At 42.5% G+C, this 14,580-nt stretch overlaps 1 protein-coding gene and 1 long non-coding RNA gene across 3 annotated transcripts in view; one reads left to right on the top strand and one right to left on the bottom strand.

Annotated features, from left to right (window-relative positions):
* pdcd6 (programmed cell death 6) overlaps nucleotides 1–13,041 on the bottom strand; it is a 34,332-nt gene extending 21,291 nt beyond the window's left edge. For both annotated transcript variants that reach the window (XM_061921905.1, XM_061921906.1), the window contains exon 1: nucleotides 12,816–13,041. In XM_061921905.1, coding sequence (XP_061777889.1) covers nucleotides 12,816–12,898 — 83 coding nt within the window. In that variant the 5' untranslated portion in view covers nucleotides 12,899–13,041. The remainder of the gene's footprint in view (nucleotides 1–12,815) is intronic.
* On the top strand, nucleotides 6,196–8,694 carry LOC133569843 (uncharacterized). Its single transcript, XR_009809935.1, has 2 exons — nucleotides 6,196–6,336; nucleotides 6,432–8,694. It is a non-coding gene; the product is annotated as an uncharacterized LOC133569843 (long non-coding RNA).
* Nucleotides 13,042–14,580: the final 1,539 nt, after the last annotated feature.

Here is a 14,580-nt window from a genome sequence, read left to right as displayed (position 1 = left end):
GCTGTGAGTTTGGCTCCTCGGCGTCTCTCTGAGACACAGTGTGTTCAACGCAGCCATCCGAACTCGAGGTATCTTTACAATCTTTACTTTACAATCTTTAAAATCTCACTAAAACACTATTAAAACAATAAGCAGATAAGGCATCTTCCAGAATTATCCTTGTACATGTGTCTAATTACATCTGAAACGCTCACACTGAAGTCGCCCGGAGCTGTCGCTTTTTTTTTTTCTAGTCTGCCGCTATCAATATCGTCAAACACAAATCTTTCATCCTTGCTCCAATTAATGGGGAAATTGTCGCTTTCTCCGTCAGAATCGCTCGCGCTGCTGGCGTCCTTGATTGTAATCAATGGGTGGATGTGAGGAGTCCGACAATCTGTGACGTCACGCGCACTACTTCCGGGAAAGGCAGGGCTTTTTTAAGAGCGACCAAAAGTTGCGAACTTTATTGTCGATTTTCTCTACTAAATCCTTTCAGCAAAAATATGGCATCATCGCGAAATTATCAAGTATGACACATAGAATGGACCTGCTATCCCCGTTTAAATAAAAAAATCTAATTTCAGTAGGCCTTTAAGACCTTAGTTTAGGTGGTGGCACTTTGATGTTAAGACGGCCGCCTTAACAACAAAGCGCTGCGGGAAACCCTGCTGTCCAGTATAATGATGATTGCAATGATTCATATATTGGGGAAACAAAACAACCACTAAGCCGACTCATGGCACAGCATAGACGGGCAAATTCTTCAGGCCAAGACTCGGCTGTCTACCTGCTCCTCAGGGAGAAACAGCACTCCTTTGAGAACAAAAATGTACAGATTCTTGACAGGAAGGACAGATGGTATGAAAGAGGTTGAAAAACCATCACTGAACAGAGGTGGTTGTCTGCAACACCACCTGTGTCTCACATATACAGTAAGGCAAAAAAGTATTTAGTCAGCCACTGATTGTGCAAGTTCTCCCACTTAAAATGATGACAGAGGTTTGTAATTTTCATCATAGTGTACTTCAACTGTGAGAGACAGAATGTGAAAAAAAATCCAGGAACTCACATTGTAGGAATTTTTAAGAATGTATTTGTAAATTATGGTGGAAAATAAGTATTTGGTCAACAATTCAAAGCTCTCACAAATGAAAGGAGGTTTTGGCTCAAAAAGTTCTATTTTGGTTTTATCTGACCACAGGACATTCTCCCAATCTTCTGCTGTATCAATCCATGTATCAATTTTGTTATAAAACCAACTTGTCGTGTTTGGAGGAATAAGAATACTGAGTTGCATCCCAAGAACACCAAACCTACTGTGAAGCATGGGGGTGGAAACATCATGCTTTGGGGCTGTTTTTCTGCTAAGGGGACAGGACGATTGATCCGTGTTAAGGAAAGAATGAATGGGGCCATGTATCGTGAGATTTTGAGCTAAAACCTCCTTCCATCAGTGAAAGCTTTGAATGGTTGACCAAATACTTCCACCATAATTTACAAATAAATTCTTTAAAATTCCTACAATGAGAGTTCCTGGATTTTTTGTCACATTCTGTCTCTCACAGTTGAAGTGTACCTATGATGGAAATTACAGACCTCTGTCATCATTTTAAGTGGCAGAACTTGCACAATCGGTGGCTGACTAAATACTTTTTTGCCCCACTGTAACACCGTCCTTTCAACTATTCCTAAAAGACTGCAATTTAGCCTCCAACAAATAACAGGAGTTAAACGCCATTTGCGCCATTTGTTTGCAACTGAATGGAATGCTTACGCAGGGGATTCCAACTATTTTGGACTGGTAGTAGTCGATCTACAACAATCGTTCACCCACACAATACCTCAATGCTAACGAGGGGAAATTACACTTCAACGACTGTCGTTGGCTTTGACGGTTAGGATTTCTCATTTGCGTTACAACAGTTGTTTTTCTCACTACGATGGGGAGAAACCATCCTTGCCCAGTCATACACTCCCGTTTTTTTGGAGTATAAATATTTGCGGTATTAGCACCAGCTGCTGGACTAGATCTGACCAATCTAAGTCTACGAGCACACTGATGAAGCCTACTCGGATGAACGGCAAAACGTCTTTCAAGACAAACCAAGCAAGTACAGTTGCGATCGATTGAATGGCCTGAGATGACTATTGCTGTTGCTTCAAATATTCAAGATGAATAAGTTATTCAATTTTGATCACTAAACAATAATACTTCAAATATTCAAGATGAATAAGTTATTCAATTTTGATCACTAAATATTAAAATTATTTCCTACTCTTTGCTTTGATTTAAACCCATTAGACTGTGCCCTTAAAGTCCTCCTGTGCCCAGTGACGTATTTCCTGAGTTTGTAAACAAAAACGACAAAAAAACTATTTTGTGACAAGAAAAAATATTGACCTATTCACTGAGGTATTGGCCATATACTAATATTTTACTTATATACAATACTATGTATACTACTATACCAGTGATAGGAAAACTACGGCCCAGGGGCCACATCCGGCCCGTTGGTCTTTTTATTTCCGGGCTCTCTACATATTACAAAAAAAATAAGGCAAAGATCTGTTTTGAGGATTGCCACAATAAAACTGATACTAGACTTCCACGCTTTGGCAAAAAAAGGATGATCAACACTGCTCCCACTGAAAAAAATATTAAGTGTTAACAGTTTAATCCCATTTTGGGGTTTCTTTGAGGTTCCGATATGATATTGTTGAAAATAGATATATATTCCTTGTTTGGGAAGTCTACTCTTAGTTCCAACAGATACGATATGCTTTGAAATGCATCATGTGTTCGCTCGGCCCATCTGTCAAATTTTAAAAGCCAATGTGGCCCGAGCCGAAAAGTTTGCCCACTCCTGTACTGTACTGTCAATATTTGTATTGAGCTGCCCACTCCTGTTTACATCCAAGCACTCTAGAATAGCAGTTAGTATGGCTTATTGTATCATCTAACATGTTTAACCATTCTTTGTCCTCCAGCAATAATGATTTGTAAGAAAGAGTGTATTTGCCGCCATGGAGGCGATGACTAGTGATTCAGAAGTGGGTTTGCACTGTGCAGGGACATTAGCCACTAGCTTGCGAGCGAGGATGCCACATTGCGTTGAGGATGACTTTGTTCGCTTGCTGCCATCAAAGTTGTGGGACACCACTGGGATGTGCATTATCCATTCATCCATTTTCTAACGCTTTTTCCCTTTCGGGGTGGGGGTGGGGGGTGCTGGAGCCTATCCCAGCTGCACAAGGGCGGAAGGTGGGGTACACCCTGGACAAGTCACCACCTCATTGCATGTCCAACACAGATAGACTCATATTCACACACAAGGGCCAAAATAGTGTTGCCGATCAACCTGTTATTATTATTATTATTATTATTATAATACATGCATTATTACGATATGACGATAGTATCAAAAGCTTTATCATCTGCCAAATTTATATTTATATTGTGCAATGTAATCTTTCCTAAAGCCTTTTTTTTTACTGTGAGCCCAATTTATATTTATATTTTTATATTGTGCAATGTAATCTTTCTCTCCTCTCTGAGCTGCAACCTTATCGTGGTAGAGGAGTTTGCGTGTCCCAATGATCCTAGGAGCTATGTTGTCCGGGGGCATAAAGCCCCCTGGTAGGGTCTCCCAAGGCAAACAGGTTCTAGGTGAGGGATCAGACAAAGAGCAGCTCGAAGACCTTTATGAAGAAGAAAAAGCATGTACCCAGATTTCCCTCGCCCGGACGCGGGTCACCGGGGCCCCCCTCTGGAGCCAGGCCCGGGGCACGATGGCGAGCGCCTGGTGGCCGGGCCTGTTCCCATGGGGCCCGGCCGGGCACAGCCCGAAGAGGCAACGTGGGTCACCCCTCCAATGGGCTCACCACCCATAGCAGGGGCCATAGAGGTCGGGTGCAATGTGAGCTGAGCGGCAGCCGAAGGCAGGGCACTTGGCGGTCCGATCCTCGGCTACAGAAGCTAGCTATTGGGACGTGGAACGTCACCTCACTGGGGGTGAAAGAGCCTGAGTTAGTGCGCGAAGTCGAGAAATTCCGGCTGGATACAGTCGGACTCACTTCGACGCACAGCAAGGGCTCTGGAACCACTACTCTCGAGAGGGATTGGACCCTCTTCCACTCTGGCGTTGCCGGCAGTGAGAGGCGACGGGCTGGGGTGGCAATTCTTGTTTCTCCCCGGCTCAAAGCCTGTACGTTGGAGTTCAACCCGGTGGACGAAAGGGTAGCCTCCCTCCGCCTTCGGGTGGGGGGACGGGTCCTGACTGTTGTTTGTGCTTACGCACCAAACAGCAGTTCAGAGTACCCACCCTTTTTGGGAACACTCGAGGGAGTACTGGAAAGTTTTCCCCCGGGTGATTCCCTTGTCCTACTGGGAGAATTCAACGCTCAAGTTGGCAACGACAGTGAAACCTGGAGAGGCGTGATTGGGAAGAATGGCCGCCCGGATCTGAACCCGAGTGGTGTTTTGTTATTGGACTTTTGTGCTCGTCACAGTTTGTCCATAACAAACACCATTTTCAAGCATAAGGGTGTCCATATGTGCACTTGGCACCAGGACACCCTAGGCTGCAGTTCCATGATCGACTTTGTAGTTGTGTCATCGGATTTGCGGCCTTATGTTTTGGACACTCGGGTGAAGAGAAGGGCGGAGCTTTCTACCGATCACCACATGGTGGGGAGTTGGCTGCGATGGTGGGGGAGGATGCCGGACAGACCTGGCAGGCCCAAACACATTGTGAGGGTCTGCTGGGAACGTCTGGCAGAGTCTCCTGTCAGACAAAGTTTCAATTCCCACCTCCGGAAGAACTTTGAACATGTCACGAGGGAGGTGCTGGACATTGAGTCCGAGTGGACCATGTTCCGCACCTCTTTTGTCGAGGCGGCAGATCGGAGCTGTGGCCGCAAGGAAGTTGGTGCCTGTCTGGGCGGAAATCCTAAAACCCCTTGGTGGACACCAGCGGTGAGGGATGCCGTCAAGCTGAAGAAGGAGTCCTATCGGGTCCTTTTGGCTCATAGGACTCCGGAGGCAGTGGACAGGTACCGACAGGCCAAAAGGTGTGCAGCTTCAGCGGTCGCGGAGGCAAAAACTCGGACATGGGAGGAGTTCGGGGAAGCCATGGAAAACGACTTCCGGACGGCTTCGAAGCGATTCTGGACCACCGTCCGCCGCCTCAGGAAGGGGAAGCAGTGCACTATCAACACCGTGTATGGTGCGGATGGTGTTCTGCTGACCTCAACTGCGGATGTTGTGGATAGGTGGAAGGAATACTTCGAAGACCTCCTCAATCCCACCAACACATCTTCCTTAGAGATAGGGTGAGCAGCTCTGCCATCCGGGAGGAACTCAAAGTAAAGCCGCTGCTCCTCCACATCGAGAGGAGCCAGATGAGGTGGTTCGGGCATCTGGTCAGGATGCCCCCCGAATGCCTCCCTAGGGAGGTGTTTAGGGAACGTCCAACCGGTAGGAGGCCACGGGGAAGACCCAGGACACGTTGGGAAGACTATGTCTCCCGGCTGGCCTGGGAACGCCTCGGGATCCCCCGGGAAGAGCTAGACGAAGTGGCTGGGGAGAGGGAAGTCTGGGTTTCCCTGCTTAGGTTGTTGCCCCCGCGACCCGACCTCGGATAAGCGGAAGATGATGGATGGATGGATGTAATCTTTCTAAACATTTGCAAACAAATTAATTCATTAATTAAATTACAAATGTGTCAGAATAAAAGCAATTAAGACATGTTTTAGGTATGACTTTCCCAAAAATTTATAAACTAATTATTTGACTACAAATGCAGCTAAAGAAAAATCTCAATTTAAGTTTTTTTAACCTGTTGGTTTGTAGCTGAGATAGGCGCCAGCGCCCCCCCGCGACCCCGAAAGGGAATAAGCGGTAGAAAATGGATGGATGGATGGTTTGAAAATGTATCTTGTTTTTTTTTGCCTTAAAAATACCTGCAACTTGTCTGAATGTCTTCTATTCAGACACATGTGTAGGTACAATAGATATAAATATAAAGAGAAATAAGGCGTAAAATAAAGACAAAATTTTTCTAAATGTATTTAAATTAGACAAAATTATACTAGTTCATAGTATTTATTTTATTGTTTTTTTCACTTATGCTTGACCTGCATACCAAGATCTCTCAGTGTGTCATCGTCTTATGACCACTAAATCATTAGCAGGTCAGAAACACACAACAGGCACAACAATTATGAAAGGCAGCCTATATCTAATGTGATTCAGTTGTTCCGTAGCAACGTGTCAACATAGCGCTCAGAAAAAAAACTGGTGGAGGACCAGGAACCGGGAAACTTCCATAGCAGCCCAGCGTTGACTTTCCACTGGTAGGTGTGTCGCTTTATGTCTGCTTGCAACTACGAATTCATGACTTTTTTTTTTTCTAACATGCTCTGCTCCACTTGTGTTGTGTGACTTACAGTTTTACATCCACCCCGCCCAGCTAAAGCAAACACAGTCCTTGGGTAGAAAAACAACTTCCAGAGCCTTTCCATAAAGGAGAGGTTTGTCGCGGTGAGGCTGTTGCCGCTCACCGTCGACTGCTCAGCTTTGACCAAACAGCGACTAACAAATTCAAAAGTGTGTCTGTGTGGTACGATTCCTGATATTTTTTCCTAAAGCCTTTTTTTTTTTTACTGTGAGCCCAAAATGGAGGACATCATTAAAACCACTCTGGCCTGAAGCATTGACAGGCAACCATCTGGGTTTCCTTTTTTCACACTGAAAAAGAACCAGACCGTGAGCATCTACAAATGATTTGTGAAAGTATGATGATAACCCTGGAACTGAGAACGGAACATACTGCATCATGGAGAAGCAGCGTCCACGTCTCTTGATCAGCATATACCTAGAAACTTGACCAGCTGCAAAACTAACCTGTGAAAGGCACTTTTTCAGACAGTTCCATGATGACTCATTTAGTGACAGGTCATGGAAACATTATGACAAGTCAAAAGTGCATCTTCTTAGAGCTAGAGCCAAAATATATGTAAGTTTGCACGGTGAGTCATTGTGTGTGCATGCGTGACACAGGAGCCCTCCCACCTCAACTCTGCTCTACTGACTGATCACATGACCGAGGGAATTCCAGCACAGCTCAGCAGAGCTCCTCAGTAGCAGACGAGGCAACGTGCTTCATGTGAGTGTGAGTCATGTTGTGTGCCACATGTCTAATACTGTGTTTCCATGATGACTTCATAAGTCTACATATGAAGTAATCATATTCAAGTTCATTTTTCTGGTGCCAACATTTTCCGTAAGAACCAGAACCTCCTTTCACTATTATTCTTATTTGGTATATAATGTCTATGCAAAGCTCAGTCTGCAACATCTTCATATTTTTACCTCACCAGATGGTCAAAAATAAAGTTACCACATACAAAAACAGAAGCACTTTTACACTAGTCAAAGATCCTATATATAGTAATAGGGCTCTGTTGTTTTATTAAATGGGAACTGCACTTTGTTTTATTTTGTCTATCATAACAGGGTCCTGCTGTTTTATTAAAAGGGAACTGCACTTTTTTGTATTTGGTCTATCATTGAGAGTGCATGTGTAGGACAAGAACACATGGTTTCCTTTTTTATGCATTTTAACTCGTAAATAAAAATTAGCAAAAGTCAGCTAACAATGGAGCCAATCGGAGTTGTTCTATTCCACCGATGAAGCGCTCTAAAAAAACATCCAAAACTCTAAATTGTTTTATATACAAATATAAGTATATATGTAATGTAATAACAGGCATATAGATATGTATAAAAACATGTAAAATGTATGTATTTTGCTCATTTTAACACTAAAAGCACCAAGAGACAGTAAAATGGCTAGATTAACTGAGGTGTGAACCACCCATTTTATCACCATTGTTATGTAAATGATGCAATTGCTCCACACATAGATCAAAGTCAAATATGTCATTAAAAAATATTTTTTCTATCCATTCATTTTCTACCGCTTGTCCTTTTCGGGATCGCAGGGGTGCTGGAGCTTGTCCCAGCTGCATTCTGGCGGAAGGCGCGGTACTCCGTTGACAAGTCTCCACCTCACCGCAGGGCCAACACAGATAGACAACATTCACAATCTAGGGCCAATTTAGTGTTGCCAGTCAGCCTATCCCCAGATGCATGTCTTTGGAGGAGGGGAGAAAGCAGAGTACCCGGAGGGAACCCACGCAGTCATGGGGAGAACATGCAAACTCCACATAGAAAGACACCGAGCCCGGGGATTGAACACAGGACCTTCTTATTCTGAGGCACACTCACTAACCCATGTCACCGTGCTCCCTGCAGCTATGTGCTAAAGAGATCTAGCTTTAGTGAAACACTAGTCATGCAGCAGTATTGTGTGCTGAACAAGATATATAAACTATGAATATAATAAAACAATCACTCGCTGTACAATGTCTGCTCTCCCTGGGAAGGGACCTATGAAGATTTATTTATTTTCTGACTTATAAACATTATTAAGATGAGGGATACACGTGTTAAAACAATCCCAAAGCATAAAGTCTATTCTCTCATCTTTTTTTTTTAAACTGTGGCCAATTTGTGACGTCACAGATTGACGATCGAATATCTGGTGGCATCCTAGTAAATGCTGCCTGCAGCCTCCAGTGATATTCCTTCTCGTCTCATGCCGTCCCGCCTTGTCTGATGTCTATGGAAATAAAATACTACTGTGTTCATTTGTCCACCACATTTTATTTTAATCATTTTAAACATATTAGAATCATGATAGGCAGGATTGCTTTGCTGTTCCTACGGACTTATTGCAAAAACGCTACTGTGGTATGTGTACTACCAGTGGTGCGCGGGCTCTTTCTAGTGGTACGTCACTGAATCACTCAATTAAAGTACAGTGTTTAATTTTCTTATATTCAAGCACATTGTTACTGTTCAAACTGTGTGTAATGTTACAGTGGCCATAATATTTAATATACTTGTTTGTTTTTAATGAATACTTAGGACTACTACACTACTGTATTTGCTGAGATGGTACTTGCCACCCTCCTTTCAGGACCTACTGCAAAAACGCTAGTCAAAGACCTAAAACTTTGTGACAGGAGTCCTCTGCTGTTTCAAAGGACTTACTGCAAAAATGTTGGTCAAAGTACTCTGCTGTTTTGAAGGACCTACTGCAAAAATGCTGCTCAAAGATCCTCTATATTACTGAAAAAACATGAGTCACAGACCCTAGAGCTATACGACAGGAGTGCTCTGCTGTTTCAACCTACTGCAAAAAATGCTAGTCAAAGATCCTCAATACGGCAGAAGTGGTCTGCTGTATTTAAGGACCGAATGCAAAAACACCAGTCAAAGATCCTTGATATGACAGGAGTGGTCTACTGCTTTGAAGAATCTACTGCAAAAATGTGAGTGAAAAATCATCTAAAAGACTATAGCTACTCAACTTTAAAAACATTAGTTATTCTCAAGTTTTAAAACTGAAGTCTGCTCTGAACTCGGAAGTCCTTCACAGGCTGTTGATTGACCCTATCCTCGTCTACAAATATATCGCAACCAGCAGCACATTAAAAGTGGTTTTGAATGGTGTCTTTGCACCACACATAAATAGTGGTTTGTAATGCCTTCTGCAGCATTCCAATGCAACAAAGCAGTGGGATAAAATCTGCAGTATTACGTAAAACTATATAGTAGGACAAACTCAGCTTGATAAATGTATAATTTCAGGGAATTGCGTTTTTGGAGCTCCACAGCATATTTACTGCTGAGAAATACCCCCTTGGCAAAACCTTCCAATGACTCCTGTGTTTGTTTGAAAAGTGCCACCATGTTGACAAGCTGTCAGGCTCGTTTAGTGTCAGTAATAGTGGAATGAAGCTCCCGACTAAGGTACTGTTCTACAGTAGAATGTGACCTTATGAGTGTCACTAATAGTGGAATTTAGCACCATACTAACGTACTGTACTACAGTAGAATATGATCTTATGAGTGTCACTAGAGTGGAATTTAGCACCATACTAAGGTACTGTACTACAATAGAATGGGACCTGAGAGTGTCATTATTAGTGGAATGTAGCACCCAACTAAGGTACTGTACTAGAGGAGAATGTGAGCTATTGATTGTCACTAATAGTGAAATTTAGCTCCCTCCTAAGATACTGTACTACAGTAGAATGTGACCTTATGAGTGTCACTAATAATGGAATTTAGCACCATACTAAGGTACTGTACTACAGTATTATGTGACCTGAGTGTGTTCCTAATAGTGGAATGAAGCACCCTACTAAGGTACTGTACTACAGTAGAATGTGACCTTATGAGTGTCACTAGTAGTGGACATTAGCACCATACTAAGGCACTGTATTACAGTAGAATGTAATGGGGCGGTATAGCTTGGTTGGTAGAGCAGCCGTGCCAGCAACTTGAGGGTTGCAGGTTCGATCCCCACTTCTGCCATCCTAGTCACTGCCATTGTGTCCTTGGGCAAGACACTTTACCCACTTGCTCCCAGTGCCACCCACACTGGTTTAAATGTAAAAATTAGATATTGGGTTTCACTTTGTAAAGCGCTTTGAGTCACTAGAGAAAAAGCGCTATATAAATATAATTCACTTAACTTCAGTAGAATGTGACCTTTTGAGTGTCACTAATAGTGGAATTTAGCAGCCTACTAAGATACTGTACAACAGTAGAATGTGACCTGAGAGTGTCATTAATAGTGGAATGTAGCGCCCTACTAAGTAAGGTACTGTACTACAGTAGAATGTGACATGAGAGTGTCATTAATAGTGGAACTTAGCACCCTACTAATGTACTGTACTAAAGTAGAATGTGACTTTATGAATGTCACTAATAGTGGAATGTACACCATATTAACATACTCTGCTACTGTAGAATGTGACCATATGAGTGTCAGTAATAGTGGAATGTAGCACCCTTCTAAGGAACTGTATTACAGTAGAATGTGATCTTATGAGTGTCACTAATAGTGGAATTTAGCGCCCTACTAAGGTACTGTACTACAGTAGAATGTGACCTTATGAGTGTCACTAATAGTGGAATGTACACCATATTAACGTACTCTGCAACGGCAGAATGTGACCTTATGAGTGTCACTAATATTGGAATTTAGCACCATACTAAAAAACTGTACTACAGTAGAATGTGAACTTATGAGTGTCAGTAATAGAGGAATTTAGCACCCTACTAAGTTACTGTACTACAGTAGAATGTGACCTTATGAGTGTCAGCAATAGTGGAATTTAGCTGGGTGCTGGTTGGCGCCTTGCATGGCAGCTCCCTCCATCAGTGTGTGAATGTGTGTGTGAATGGGTAAATGTGGAAGTAATGTCAAAGCGCTTTGAGTACCTTGAAGGTAGAAAAGCGCTATACAAGTACAACCCATTTATCATTTAATGTGACCTAATGAGTGTCACTAATAGTGGAATTTAGCACCATACTTATGTACTGCATTACAGTAGAATGTGACCTGAGTGTCATTAATAGTGAATTTTAGCTCCCCCTAAGGTACTGTACTACAGTAGAATGTGACCTTATGAGTGTCAGTAATAGTGGAATTTAGCACCCTACTAAGGTACTGTACTACAGTATAATGTGACCTTATGAGTGTCAGTAATAGAGGAATTTAGCACCCTACTAAGTTACTGTACTACAGTAGAATGTGACCTTATGAGTGTCAGCAATAGTGGAATTTAGCGCCCTACTAAGGTACTGTACTACAGTATAATGTGACCTTATGAGTGTCAGTAATAGTGGAATTTAGCACCCTACTAAGTTACTGTTCTACAGTATAATGTGAACTTATGAGTGTCACTAATAGTGGAATTTAGCACCATACAAAGCTACAGTACTACAGTAGAATGTGAGATTACGATTGTCACTAATAGTGAAATTTAGTTCCCTCCTAAGGGACTGTACTACGGTAGAATGTGACCTTATGAGTGCCACTAACAGTGGAATTTAGCACCCTACTAAGGTACTGTACTACAGTAGAATGTGACCTGAGAGTGTCACTAATAGTGGAATGTAGCACCCTACTAAGTTACTGTACTACAGTATAATGTGACCTTATGAGTGTCACTAATAGTGGAATTTAGCACCATACAAAGCTACAGTACTACAGTAGAATGTGACCTGAGAGTGTCACTAATAGTGGAATGTAGCACCCTACAAAGGTACTGTACTACAGTAGAATGTGAGTTTATGAGTGTCACTAATAGTGGAATTTAGCACCCTACTAAGGTACTGTACTGTACAGTAGAATGTGACCTTATGGGACATGTCTTATTCAGCATGTGGGACGGCATGGCACAGTTGGGAGAGTGGCTATGCCAGCAACCTGAGGGTTCCTGGTTCAATCCCCACCTTCTACCATCCTAGTCACGTCCGTTGTGCCCTTGAGCAAGACACTTCACCCTTGCTCCTGATGGGTCCTGGTTAACCCCTTGCATGGCAGCTCCCGCCATCAGTGTGTGAATGTGTGTGTGAATGGGTGAATGTGGAAATAGTGTCCAAGCGCTTTGAGTTCCTTAAAAAGGTAGACAAGCGCTGTTTACCATTTACTTATGAGTGTCACAAATAGCGAAATGTAGCACCAGACTAAGGGTAGTACCTGAGAGTGACGTATCACACGCTATGCAGTACAAAACTGTACTTCTAGAAAAACCCACTTTCCGTTTAGCTTATGGGTGTCTATAATAACGTTTGAGCTAATATAGAACTTGGAAAACCTAGTTAGTGCGTAACAATACAGCTTAAATACACACACCCAGGTTTAAATGAGCGCTAGCCGCCCGCAATGACAGAGCGCCCCTGTACTTACCGTTGGAAGATATTCCACAGAAAACCCTGGTCCGGAGGAGTGTTGATGTGCGGCGGGGCTCTGTACGGACTGTGATATGCCATCTTAAAGGGAATAAAAGGGAAAAAATGTCTCCGCTGACGCTTCTTCCAGGCGGCCAAGCTTCAAATCTGTCGTCTCTCTCACGTTGACTGCTTTCCTTGGGTCCTCCTTAGCCCGCAGGGGCGTGGCCAATCAGTCACCACTTCCTATAGCGGCGGCGTGACGTCACATTTCCCTCAGTCGGGGCTGCGTTAAAATAGAAGCTGGAAAAGATTAGTCCGTCTTTATGACGGCTTTGTTGACAAACAAGGGAATAACTAATAACACAGTTGATACAAACACATTTCTCAAGATGAAAGCTTTTTAAAATACTGAGAATTGTTTGTGTTAATTTACACATGTTTGACAGTATTGAATGAGTATGGATGGAATTTGCTGTGGGATAATAGTTTTTAAAACATTTTAGAAAAGTCACCTCGATAAACGCTACCAAGAAAGCAACACAGTCCAACTTAGCATTAAATGCATTCAAACATTTTTTTATAAATGTTTTTTTCAATATGTCCACGATGGTCTTACTTTTTCCCATTCAAAGCATGCAGCACCATCTCCTGTTTTCTTTTTTTTATCTTGTTACTGAAATCCTGTGTGCACCTTTGTTGATGTTTGAAATTGGGTTTTTACTAAGCACTGTTTGCATGTCCTCCCCGTGAATGTGTGGGTTCCCTGCGGGTACTCCGGCTTCCTCCCACCTCCAAAGACATGCACCTGGGGATAGGTTGATTGGCAACACTAAATTGGCCCTAGTGTGTGTATGTGAGTGTGAATGTTGTCTGTCTGTGTTGGCCCTGGGATGAGATGGCGACGTGTCCAGGGTGTACCCCATCTTCCCCCCGATTGTAGCTGAGATAGGCGCCAGCAACCCCCGCGACCCCAAAAGGGAATAAGCGGAAGTAAATGGATGGATGGATGGATGAATGGATGGATGATAAAACAGTGCAGGGTTTCCCCCAGATTGCCGATATAATTGTGGCCATGGGGGCGTGGTCAACATGACACCATCCTAAAAGTTGCATTATTGTACAACATCATTTGTTGAGAATTATTCAAGTTTCCAGCAAAAGGACTCCACAAACCAAGTATCTTTTCTGGTGTTATTGTAGACTGTACTCGTGACTGGAGTCTCTTTACATCTGTCTCTCAATGTCTGTAATTTATTTTGCAGCCTATTCAGTAGGGCTGCGAATCTTTGGGTCTCCCACTATTCAATTCGATATCGAATCTTGGGGTCGCGATTCGATTATATATCGATTTTTTCGATTCAACGCGATTCTCGATTCAAAAACGATATTTTTACGATTCAAAACTATTCTGTATTCATTCAATACATAGGATTTCAGCAGGATCTACCCCAGTCTGCTGACATGCTAGCAGAGTAGTAGATTTTTGTAAAAAATATATTTTATAATTGTAAAGGACAATGTTTTATCAACTGATTGCAATAATGTAAATTTGTTTGAACTATTAAACGAACCAAAAATATGACTTATTTTATCTTTCTGAAAACATTGGACACAGTGTGTTGTCAAGCTTATGAGATGCGATGCAAGTGTAAGCCACTGTGACACTATTGTTCTTTTTTTTTTTTTATAAATGTTTAATGATAATGTCAATGAGGGATTTTTAATCACTGCTATGCTGCTATTATCACTAATATTGATACTGTTGTTGATATTATTCATTT

The sequence above is a fragment of the Nerophis ophidion genome, linkage group LG15, assembly GCF_033978795.1.
Source record: "Nerophis ophidion isolate RoL-2023_Sa linkage group LG15, RoL_Noph_v1.0, whole genome shotgun sequence".
NCBI classification, from domain to species: Eukaryota; Metazoa; Chordata; class Actinopteri; order Syngnathiformes; family Syngnathidae; genus Nerophis; species Nerophis ophidion.
This window is presented reverse-complemented; position numbering and strand designations above follow the sequence as displayed.